At 36.5% G+C, this 13329-nt stretch overlaps 1 protein-coding gene across 1 annotated transcript; it reads right to left on the bottom strand.

Moving 5' to 3' along the window:
* Positions 1-38: 38 nt before the first annotated feature.
* Positions 39-10456, bottom strand: LOC113493818 (cytochrome P450 6B1-like). The gene is made up of 8 exons (XM_026871845.1): positions 10063-10456; positions 7388-7586; positions 5518-5835; positions 4251-4369; positions 3858-3962; positions 2709-2924; positions 1519-1658; positions 39-169 (listed from the first exon to the last, which is right to left on the bottom strand). Exons 1-8 carry the CDS (start codon positions 10352-10354, stop codon positions 41-43), a joined length of 1518 nt encoding a protein of 505 aa, XP_026727646.1. The 5' UTR covers positions 10355-10456; the 3' UTR covers positions 39-40.
* Positions 10457-13329: the final 2873 nt, after the last annotated feature.

The following is a 13329-nucleotide window of genomic DNA, read 5'->3' as shown; positions in this document are numbered from 1 at the left end:
TAACAGACAGACAGACAGAGTTACTTTCGCATTTATAATATTAGTAGGGATACACCATACCTATGCAATACCGTGGGCCATCTCCGAAGGGCATGTAGACACCTGGGGGCGGCTGCGGCCGGCCCTCGGACCAGCGCTCCGGGATAAAGGCAGACGCGTTCTCGAAGTACTGGAACATAACATAATATTATTAAAATAATAAAATAGATAATTTTGATGTTCTTTTGTGCAACCTGGTGGGTCTGGTGACCACTGAAACTACCAATTGGCAGGTCTCGGGTCTTTTTTTTTCACAATCTTGAAAAAAACCTCTGTTGAGTCAGTTTCCTCAACGTGTTTTTCCTTACTGTTTTTAATAAGAATTGAATATTACCACAGTATAAAAATGATTTTTAGACTTTGGTATTACCTACTATGTAAGAAACACATAAATTCAAAAAGACCTTTGTTTTGACCGTCCAATGATAAGAGCATGATCATGTCACTATGGCCTATCATTAAACCTCATTATGATGATACTCTTATAACAACTTTCTGAGGCTGTGTCTAATTATTCAAACCAACGTTCATGATTAAAGACTCCATTTACAAAACTATTTGCGCGATCCCGTATTGATAATTGTATTTTTATATGTATGAAAAGAATAATATAAAAAAACACACAATTAATAACTCTCATTACAAATCTAATAAATCCCGGACTCCCGGGATCGCTAATTTATTGTAACGCTAATTAGGTTCTCTCGGTTTATTACTAACATTAGCAATGATCACAGCAATAAAACTATTCCCCGGTAGCTTTTATTTAGAATAAACTAGGTTTTTAAGCCCACAGAGGGCAAATGCAAACACAGCTTATTTTTTTTTAATTGTTATGAATTAACTTAGCACAAATATACCATTGTCTTTCCGAAAAAGTTCTAAGTTATTTTTTTTTCGTACTGTGACATCATCAAGAGTAATGTACTAACAACCTTTGAAAAGAAAGAAAAAAAGAAAAACAATCGCATCTCATAAATATTCACACAAATTGCAAATACTTTCAGCACTTTTAATATTAAGATTGGCAACCCGCTGGTGAAATTTAAATAATGTCCTAGATAATACAAATAAGATAAAAAATTATTGGCATTTATCATATTTTAATCTGATTTTATAAAAATGCTAAAATAGGGGTCAAAGTTCCAATAAAACGTTTTGCTCAAATATTTTTGACCTTTTTAGGCCAATGGAATAAGAAAATCGCACTTTAAGTTACAAATGTTTAGCATTAACTTAATTTAGTAATGAACATTAAAGACGGCGTGTATTAAAAAAATATGTGCTTACTTAGTATTACTTTTTAACAAATTTAAAAAAAGGGAGAGATTCTTACTTCGGTATGTTGAATCGTAAGCTGTGTTATTTACGGGAGGACACGTCGATGGTTTGGTGGAACATCCCTATTGAAATACAATTGGATTGCATTTGAAATGCTTTCCGTCCGTCTAGAGCTTAAATGGTCTGCAGGTATTTTACCTGGTCATCTCTCTGTATCCCTAAAGTGGGGAAGAGCACGATAGTCCCTCTCTCCACGACGGTGGTAGTCCCTGGTATCGTGTAGTCTTTGGTACACAGCCGCTGGATGCTAGGGAATGGAGGGTACAACCGAAGGGTTTCTGAAACAAGGTGAATAACATTTTTTGGTCCGTGAGTCTTGGTCTGAGCTTTTGTCACTTACTGTTCTGAGGAATTTGTTTTCTTTTTCTTTGAAGCAATAAAGAATTAATCCTTGTATTGCTGGGGATTTGAAAGATACTCAAGTCGTATACACGTAAACACAAAGTCTCAGAACTCAGCATTGGTGGATCATACAAATGCTAATCCTACGCGAGGAACGATTAGACCTACATATTTATCATTTGGCTTTTGGTGCAGTAATCACTCCAGTAACTAAAGGCCCTGACCTAAACCTCAGAAAGAACTCCAAATCACAGCCATCCCTAAAGAAATTAAACAAAACTTCAACTTATTTAAAATGTCCCAGTTCTCCAACTTACAACAAGTATTCTACGCTATAATTAGTGGATAAAGCGGAAACAAATAGTTGGATGTCGGTAACAGTCGGCCAATCCCACTGGACCAAGCAAAAACTCATTAAAAGAAACTTTCTTAGTTACCAGAAAGAATCCAATAGATGTTTCTCAGTTGAATTAAGTGCTGAAACTAATTACACACTTGTTAACGTAACAACAGCTGCGGCCAATGGTTCACAAAAGGTCTAAAGGCACGAGACTAAATGGAGGTTAAAAAAAGCTGTTGGGAATATGATCTGTTGCTATGGCATTTGTACTTAGCGAATAGCACCTAAGTCCTCCAATATTTGGAGTTGAACAAATTCAAGTTCAATAAGAGTGATAGCTCTTTTTCAAACATATTTCAGTGACAAAAAAGAATAAGTTTTGGTTACTGTTTAACAATTCTTGCGTTTGAGCGCATAATATCTGCATGGATTCTATGCATGTAGCCAGTGGTATAGGTCATACACAGTGCGAGACGTGCCGCAAATATAATCCCCGTGTAGGACGAGCATGTGTGTGATCCAAATGTTTTGAGTCTGGGCGCATTTGTGCATGTTAAAAAATTGTTCATGGACAAAGCCAAAACAATTTTCGGAAGTTTTCTTTAATTCTGGATCACATGTAAAAACCACTGTAAGTAATACGCACCTTGAATCACCATCTCCATATACACGAGCTCTTGCAGCAGTTCATACGTGATCTTCCCCTCGTGTTTCTCCAGCACTTCTCTGATCTCCTGCCGCATCGCCTCCTGCACCCGCTGGTCAGCAGCCAGTTCCAGGAACAGGAAGGCAAGGGTCGAGGAGGTGGTCTCGAAGCCGCCCAGGAAAATAATGAAAGCATTTGCTGATATCACCATGTCGGCTGTGGAGGAGGACAATAGATAAATAATAGGTTAATTAAGTACTGTTTCTACCATACTATCGGCCACATAATTTTTAAAGCTGAATAGTGCCACAATGGGCAATCTATCTAAAAGTTAATCCGCAATTCATTTGTTTCTTTCTTGCTTATTACTTGCGATAGTTCCTAATTACGCTGTTTTTATGCAGGAGTAATTAATACATTCATAGACTGGTATTATTATTTATTTGATAGTGATTCTGACAATTTTGGAATCAAGACATCAGATTATACTGTTTGAAGTCAAATTGAGGATACTCCTACGTTGCCCTAGGAGCACTGAACTCGGTAACATTAAAAATGATTAAGAAATATCCAGTTACTTTACACCTACGCTATGTCTTTCAATTAATAAAATTGCATTACCATAATTACAAATATTTACTCCAAAAAATAGCTCGATCCAAAGTTTTGAAGTAATTGCGTGAACTTTATAAGTTATATCGAAACAAGTCGCTTAAATGTCAAAAGTTAATGCGACATCGTTAATTATGCTATCTTAAACTTAACCGTTTTAAAGATAAAACTTATAATGAGATCGTGCTTGGCTATGGCCGCCATTTTTCTTTTAATTACAATAAATTAGGTGGGTGTGCTCTTGCTTTGAACTCAATAAAACAGGAAAGAAAGAAAAATAGCAATATTCCGTCTTATTGGGCGGTGTCGTAAAACTTATACAAGATGGCTGCTACAAGCTATTCATCATCGGCCTAGCCTTTTTCCAACTATGTTGGGGTCGGCTTCCAGTCTAACCAGTTTCAGCTGAGCACCAGTGTTTTACAAGAAGCGACTGCCTATCTGACCTCCTCAACCCAGTAACCTGGGCAACACGATACCCCTTAAGGCTACTACAAGCTATTAAACTATGTTTCATAACGTGGTTCATTTACTTACTGATTTCGACATCCTCATTGTCTTTTTTACAGCTATTATTGTTGGTGTCATCATTTCTCAACGCCATCATCATGTCTATAAAGTCGCCGCGTTTCTCCTGAACGCCTGAAAGTTTACAACAAGCAATTATTCTTTAGTACAACTCCGAAAGTTTTATTCGCAGGAGCAAATTCTTAACTGATTTCCGGTAATTTATTTAATATTATGCATATTATAGTTATATAAATTTTGAACCGTGAATTACAGAGTACATTAGACATAGAGTGAATAACCAATTGGAAGGTATTATCTATGCGATATCACCTCATATCACGGTTGATTTTAATTTAGCATGGTTTTGTTCGCCATTCCTGTAAACTAAGCAATTAAAATCTAAATTTAAATAATACTTACCTTTCTCTCGAGCCCTTAACACACTAGTAACTATGTTATAGAAGAAGTCATGCGTCTTCTTAGGTATTATTCTCATTCTGAAGAACAGTACAAAAGCCGGCCAGAACTGACGCATCGTCCTGAAAAAAAAACAATGTCATGTCTTCATTATTATTGACTGTTAGTAGTTAATGACCTGACTGCTGAACCGAAGTATTCGGGTTCGATTCTCTCTCAAGACTAACATAAATAGATTTTAAAAATCTAAACCCCTCGTTAATAAATATCACTTCTGTGAAATTTTATCAAAATCGGTCAAGCCGTTTTATAGTTGTAAATTGCATTGTCATCGGGATTGAAGCTACTGGCGATTGCTACTCTAAAAATTTCAGCCTGCTAGCTTATCGGGAAATGCCTCAAAATTGAGTAACAAAAATCCAACCGTAACGACAAACAAACAAACAAGAATAGTGAGTATATGGATACGTGCGAAAATCTTGTCATAAACATACATGTGTGAATAAGTACATAATTAAAATGTCTGATTACCATGCACGTACCATACGTACATCCTGAATGAACGAATGAATGAGAACAACAATATTTTAATATTTATGTAATGGCAAGACTGATTAGCATCACATACACTAAAACGTAGGTGCAAAATGTAAATCGAAACACATCTATCACCGGTCTGATATTTGTTCAAAAGCAATTATGTTTTCAATTAACATGACTAATTAATCGCTTTTAGCGTTAATTTAACCAGCTCCGAATAACAAATGTCCTTTCGCCATCCATTTAGCTGATTAAAAGCGAAACAGATAATATTTTGTGTAATAAGTTTTGACACTAAATTACTGCAAATTACGAAGCTAGTTGCTAAGAAAAACTTTCTAAAGTTACAATTTCTGATGAAGTTTTATAAAAGTTTCGGTTGAGATAATTAGTTGACGTATGGATGGGCTAACCTATTTCTTTTTGTAATGTGTTTCAAAAGTTTATTGCTTCTAAGTTCCGAATTGATTAATATACTTTTTTTTAAGTTTAGTTATTTTATTCGTGTGATTTTGACTGCACGGATAGCTGAATGGTATAGATCATCACGCCATATCCACTGAGTACGAAAGTCGCCGAATCGATTCCCGCTTAGTACAAGCATTTGTGTGATACACGAAAGCTTGTTCCGAGTTTATTTGAGTCCACTCTGAGTTGATGAAAGCCCCCGAAAAACAACAATTGAAGTCCTATATGCAAAATAGTTTTAATGACAAAAATTATAACTTACTTCTCAAATATATTAAACACGGACATCTCATAGAACGCATGCAAGGCCACGGCGAAGGGATCTTCGTCGTTATACATGACATTACTCTTCAATCCAAAGGCACAGGGCACAATAGCATCAGCAGTATAACCACCAACCAGTTTCTCAGAGTCGACCACAGACGAGACTTGTCCGACACCGTTGGATGGTCCTACTGGATTTTCTTCAACTATTTTACTCGTTACATCTTTAGGCTGTGACAGCAAGTCTTTGACTCTAGTCACGAACTCTCCCGCCGTATTTTCTATTAGCGGAAACATTCCACGAAGTTTGTTTGGCCTGGAAACAAACAATATTTATTATTCTCTTGAATAAATCAACTGAGATATACAAACTACTCACGAGAGTGTTTCTATGTATGTTTATATTCTTCACGTGTATGTGTGTAAGTAAATGTATGAACTCTTGCCATAGAATGAGATGAAAATTAAAATGCAAACCAATGCAAATGGGTTGCTTAGAAACATCTGTTTGTAATTTAAAGAACGTCATTATTTTCGTGAATCCAGCTGTTGACAGACATTTAGCTAGATGCCTGCTTAGTAAATGTTTACTTTGATTATGCTCATTTTATTTTGGTTTGTTATTCATGAAGATTAGTAGAAGCTAACCTTCAATACCTAAGGCAGATCATTGTTTTTCTTATTATGTTGTCTTTTCTATAGCCAGCTAATAATATTATCATTACATCATCATACGTCGCATCACAGTCACTTCTTAAAGATCCTCATGGGCTCATAGACACCCACCTCCTCGAGGGAGCTTTTAGTGTCAGACAGTGTTACTGACTCAATCTGAACCGCCGAACAACATCTCCCACATTTATCCGATGCATGGCAATCCATAGCAATATATCACGCACATACCGCGGGATTGCCGTAAAACAGGGTCCCAATTCTGCAATTTACAACGGCCGACGAAAGAATGAACTTTGGCTTTTAAAATGTCAATTTTCGTATTTTCTTAAGCATTTTTCTGCACAATAATTGTAAATTCAGTATGGGACGGTATACTCAAGATAAATACAATTACTTCCAATTATTGTATTGGCAAAATGCTTAAGAGAATAGGAATAATTTCAAATTTAATCCAATTGCCATTCATTCATCCGCCATTGTAAATAGCAGAACCGGGGCCCAGTACTTTTTTTATATTCTGTGGTACAGGCTAGCTACTAAACAATACCGGTCATGTTTATATTGATGTGCAACCAGTGCAACTGTATACATTATTACCGGTAAAAACGCGTGGACAAGCAATGATTGTAATTGGAGTAATTCACTAACACGTTCATGTCTTACGTAATGTGCACTCAATATGAAATAATTGAAGCAGGTTTTTGACCTTATAAAGAGATTTACAACTTGATGGTTTTAGGAATGTTTGACTTAATGCTTATGGTTTGACTCTAACATGCTCGTTGGTTTATGCAACTGATGTGAACATTTTGCCAGACATTCTTGTGTTTAACCTTGTTTTCTCAAACCTATTTTATTTTTCACGTGACTCATGTCGCTTTCGATTCAACTCTTTAATCTGTAAGCTCTTCCCACGGTTCTTAACCGTAGAGTGGTTCAGGTTTAGTCAGTAAGTTGACAGTACCCGTTCTCTCCACCGTGGGCGCGGGTGTCCACGAGGATTCTCCCGCCGTATAAAAAAGGGGATAGAAACATTTCATCATCTCCGAAACACTTATACCGAAACGCTATCAAAAGTCAATTAACAGCTCCGTTCACACAGTTTCTATCTCACGATGAGTCTACAAAAAATCCGCTTCATACTATATATTTAATTTCAACACCTCCTCATCAATCCAAGAGTGAATACTAACGAGAAAATCGGCGAGATCTTAGTCCTGAGCCTCTTCCACTCGTTGCCCCTCAAGAACAGCACAGAGCCGGCCATGGGATCCACATCCTTATTGAAGAAGAACCCTCGGTCTGTGAAGTGTTGGAAGTCGTTGACGCACACCCTCCTGATCAGCTCGGGATCTCTGACCACTAGAGTGCGCTGGTAGAACTGGTGGGTGCCTGGAATATGGATGAAGGAATTTGGAATTAATTCAGATTTAGATATGGTCTAATTTTGTTTGAGTGCGAGAGTTTGCCTCTGTGCTTGGTTGTAAGCGGTCATCTCAGGCACTACTGGATCGATTTGTTAATATAATTGTGTTTTAAATATAGGTTATTTAACGAAGATGTTGATTGTAAAATGAAAAGAAAGTTGAAGTTGTAGCTTCGGGTAGAACACAAGCGATGAGTATTGGATAAAGATATAAGGTTTAACATCAGTAACCAACTAAGATTAAGGGTCAAAATAATGGACCAGAAAAAACGTCGAGTGAAATTCGAACCTGCACAGCTAATGCTACGCTAATGACCACTGAGCGCGATTAGTTTCAATCAAATTAATCTCCACAAAGTGTGAATGTTATACCAGAATGACTTGCATGAATAGTTTTTTTTTTATAGTAACTATCGTGAGACTGATTCATTTTTAATGCCGAGTTAGCTCATGATGAAGGACTCCGGTTGGGTCCGAAATCAGTCGGGCACTCCCGATAAATACGCGTAAGTAAACCATAACCAACCATAACCGTAACCAAAAGCAGTTCGAAATCTTCGGAACACAAAAGCTAATTTTCTTACTTATTAATAATATTATTTTTTTAGAAAATGATTTTATAAATACAGCAAAAATCTTGCAGTGGTATAAGAAATAATACTGCATTAATCAAAATCGTTCCGGGCATTTAGAAGATATACATACAAACTCACAGACTCTGACAACTGCGTGTAATACGAATTTTGGAAACAAGAGAATTCCTTTTCTTGGCAAAAACAAAATACTAGACTATTCTTATAACAAACAAACACACAAATACTTCCGTTGCATATAACACGAAAGGCCATTGATTGATTAAATAATAGTTCACGCTCTGGTTACGTCACCAACCACGCGTCACCTCAAACCAACCATGATAGCTGAACCCGGTTGTTCGAGACTGGTCGCTTTGACCACGTTTCTAACTATAAGTGTCAGTTGACACGTGATCGATCAACCTTTTTAAATTGTTTATCAGATTTGTTTATTTCTTCCGAAAAAAAGCTGGAGGGTTTGAGGTGTATAGGTGTTTGTCACATCATAGCTTCCGGATGGATTGAGCGATTTTAATTTAGTTTGTTTTGTCTAAAGGATTGTCGGCACGGATAGCCCAGTGGTTGAGGTCACCACGCCAAAACCCACTGAGCGTGACGTGTCGCGGGTTCGATCCCCGCGTAGGACATGCATTCGTGTGATCCACGAATCCTCGTATCGCAGGGCGTTTCACAAACATTCAAGTCACATACACAAAGACACCTAAACTTAGATCAAGCATTCGTGGATGACACAAGTGCTTGTCCTACGCCGCGATCAAACCTGCGAGACGTCGTGCGTAGTGGGTTGGGTGGGCGTAATGGGTTGTACAAGCATCTAAAAAAATCATCTCCGAGTAGTAAAGATTTTTCAGGAGATAAACAGTTGTATAGGTCAGATATGCACTCGTTTCGTATAAATACGATATTTTGCTAAATCTGAGGAATTCGCAAAGAATTACAAAGATTATTAGTGGCATAAGGCCGTTCTAATCTATCTATCGAAGTCGTTCATCTGTAGAGTTTAAGTTTACACACAACGAAATGATTTCTCAAAATTTAAGAGCCCCGAAAATATTGAACAAGTATTTGGATTGTCCTTAATAAATGTAGCAGATGTAGAAGGCTAGATGACGTAAGAGAATAACTTCGATGTGTGAGGCAAAATACATAGAATGGTATACGTTTTGTTTGCGCACTTTTAGTTTGCGATGATTACTTAATTAGTTATTGTGTGTCGGTTTACTAGCTATAAAGTTTTATTATTTATATCCGTAATTATATTTTGCCTCGTAACGAATATATCGGATGGCCCTGAGCTGAAAGAAGAAACCGTAATCATAACCACTGCAAAAACGTATCTATACGCATAATTTCTTTCTTCCTACCAAACTGTTTGATTAAATAAATAAATAAATGCGGACAACATCACATACATTGTTCTGAACCCAAAATCAGTTGCAAAAGCACTTGTTTTATGGAATTCAGATACAACGAAGGTACCACAAACACCCAGACCCGAGACAATGTAGAAATAAGATTTTTTACATTGACCCAACCGGGGATCGAACCCGTTACCTCAGAGCTAGCGACACTTTGAAACCGGTGCGTACGCCACTCGACCACGGATATTATCTTTAATTTTCTTTCTGAGCACCCTACTCTTATTGGTTGGTTCTGGTTTTTTCCTAACTCAGGTATAAGTCGCGATTCTAAAGTCTAGAAATATCAAGCAACTGTATAACTCTTTCCTTTAACATAATTCTATTTCCTTCAAGCCTATATCAAATCACCATTAAGATATTACTAGACATCGCTATGCGTATGCAGTTAGACTCACATCACCCAACAGTATAAAACAAGAACTTACCCAAATATCTTTCATCCTTGTAAGTATCGTAGATCCTTTTGAAGCACATCCCTCCTTGTTCTTTAAACATGACCACGGACAGGATGTGCCCGACAACAGGCCATGCCGGCGGCGAGAACACACCTCGGGACCTCCAGTAGTCATGGTCATAAGTTGTAACAGCCAGGACCACGGCCACCGACAACCCACAAGCGAAAATATACCATAACACTAATGAACCGAAGGTGTAATATTGCAAACCCCACGCCAGACACACCACGAGTTGAAACGCCGAACGTTTGAACCCAAACATTTTGGTTTATATATGTGGCATCATTTGATCAACTTGGTTTTATATCTGGAAGGATAATTTTAATATGAAGCAAAAATAGAATTAATTATCAAAAAAAAACGAGACGAGTCGTTCACATGTTTTTCTCCATTTTTTCTCCATTGTATTCAAATGCTCTCCGAGATAAGGAATTCACACAGTCCTTCTGGCAAATGACTTTCAAAAAGGACATTAGTCTCAGACAGAACAAAATAATAATTAATTACAATCTTTGGAAACTACACCAACGTAATAAGTATTAATATCACATATCACCAAAAACCGTTGAAACAATTTTCAAACTTGAAGAACACACTCACACAAAAACTGCAATCCTTCACACTCACACAGGGTCGGACTTGTACATGCACATAATAAAAAATAAAATATTTAATTTAATATTAATATGGTATTATTTCGCGAGACATAGTGCTCGCGGTTCACGGCTGCGCACAATGTGGCCAAATGCGTTAACAAGAATCATGCGCAATCTGTGATGCTGTAACAGAGAAAGTTAACGCAGGGCCGCACTCGGGCGCGCGGAGCCGTGTGACACGTTCATTCATAACGTGTGTTATACCTACTAACTGTAAATTAATATAAACTTAGTTTTTTTTTTCAGCATTTGGAGCAACTAGGTACAGAAACTAAGACATTCTTCAAATGTAAATGCTTCATTTTTATTTAAAAATTCACTTAATTGAAAATACTAGCACTATTTAAGTGTAATTCAGTTTAACATATTTCCTTGTAATAGATAGCAATTTCATTATAAAAGTAACTTACAGATTACAGTCAATAAAATTAAAACTAAAATAAAATAAATTCGTAAAAAGTTTTAGTTTTATTTACTTATATTAGTTTTAGTAAATGTTTTGACGTCAAATCTTGACACAACGGGCGATGTAATATCCATGCAAATAAGTCAACTTTAGTTGCTCGTAAAATGTTTCTTCTTCATTACCGTATTTTGTTACGATATAAAATCTTACGTAGGTATGATCTGTACATATATACAATGCAATCTGTACATATTTAGTACTAGCTTTAATTGAAATTTTTCGAAATTTCGAAAAATGAGTCTATAATAAGAACGAGCATAAAAATCTCACTTCTTAGATTTAATATGAATACGTTCATATATTTAGGCAAAGGAATTTAGTTTAGACATGTGTTCAAAGGCCAAAAATGCAACTTACCATTATGTCATTTTTTTATTCTAAGCTAACTCGAAGCCGATCCCAACGGAGCTTTGGTAAAAGGCCTTACTGGTTGTTTCCGCAAATCCGACCCTGTAGAGTTTTAGGTTCACATTGCGTCATTATCCTGAGGTCCGGCCGGTGGCATCTTAACCCACATTTAGTGTTTAATCTACTTATATCTGGCTGATATTAGCATATCACTATCCGGCTTAGTATTACGATGTGATAATCAGCAAAAAATCTTTGTCTTGAGTTACCCATCAGTACCAGGGCCGCGGGCTTATGGACAATGCCGCTGGTCAAAAACAAGCATAGTATAAAGAGTATTAAAGAGGTTCCAAGCATCAGTTAGTAGTACATGTTTCTGGCTCTTGGTGTAGATGAGTTCTTGAGAGGAGCCCGTGAATCGGCAAACGGATGCCCGCAAACCAAAGGCCCGATATTCCGAATAAGTAAAGAGGCGGACTAGACGCGGAGGCTGAAATAATTAGTCCAATGAATTCAAATTGATTGATTGACATGACTATTAAAAATACATTGTATTTTTTATCATATTGGTTCAACAAGACAATGCCAACGTCCCTTTATTTCTAATAATACGAATAAGAATTTGAAGTTCCACCCTCTTTTAAATATAACTAAAATATTTTCAGTTTATAATAAAATTATTTAGATATCCAACCATTTTTGTCTGTTAAAGTAAATAAAAACGTGACGACAAATATTTGTCTACTAGCTGTTGCCCGCGACTTCGTCCACGTGGTTAGAAGCCTGTTTTTTCCACATTATCCATTGTATCTTCGCTCCTATTAGTCGCAGCGTGATGATTTATAGCCTAAAACCTTCCTCGATGAATGGTCTATTCATTACAAAAAGATTTTTTCAATTTGAACCAGTAGTTCCTGAGATTAGCGCGTTCAAACAAACAAACAAACAATCAATCAAACAAACTAGTATAGATATCACTAAAAGGACAAATCTTTCCATCCTCACTTTACTTAAAAACAAATTCCCCATTAAAGTATCTTAACTATTATAACACAAAAAACCACTAGAAGACACAGGTTACTCAACGACGAGGTCACTAGATTAACAAATAGCAATTATCAAAAATAGCAAGTTATGAAATTTAAGTGACGGATCAAGAAATTCGTTCCATAATCGTTGAGTGCAATAACTGTTCTCCAAGTAGGTCAAGGCTAAAAGAAAGCTCCGTCCAATGCCGCCAGTTTCGAATGCTGAGGTTTTGTTAAATAATTATCGTGTATGTTACCTTGGGTTACTGAGGTCTAGACTAGACTTTAATACTCAATACTCAATATTTTTATTGCACTCCATATGTAGAAAACAAATATGTATGGTGTTACATAATAATTAGTATAGTACACTATGGACCCTTTTATTTCGATTATGTATCACAGATTATTTTAAATTATTAGGTACGAGCCCTAAGTGGTTGTTTTATTCTATTTATTTTTTAATGTTATAATTTTTATCTAGCTGAATGTTAATTTATATATTGTAGGTATATTATTATATCTCTAGGTATTTTTTTTTTCCTTATTTATTTAGACTGGAATGTATTATGTTGTCTTTTTAATACATATACTAGCCGTTGCTCGCAGCTTCCCTCGCCTGAAGTGTGTCGGTTATAATGTCAAAAATATTACCCACAGTGTGTCAGCTAATCTCCATACCAAATTTCATCAAAAGTGTTCCAGCCGTTTGAGTGCTGAGAGGTATCAAATGACACAC

The sequence above is a fragment of the Trichoplusia ni genome, chromosome 5, assembly GCF_003590095.1.
Source record: "Trichoplusia ni isolate ovarian cell line Hi5 chromosome 5, tn1, whole genome shotgun sequence".
NCBI lineage: Eukaryota > Metazoa > Arthropoda > Insecta > Lepidoptera > Noctuidae > Trichoplusia > Trichoplusia ni.
The sequence above is the reverse complement of the archived record's forward strand: the minus strand, read 5'-3'. Positions and strand labels throughout refer to the sequence as shown.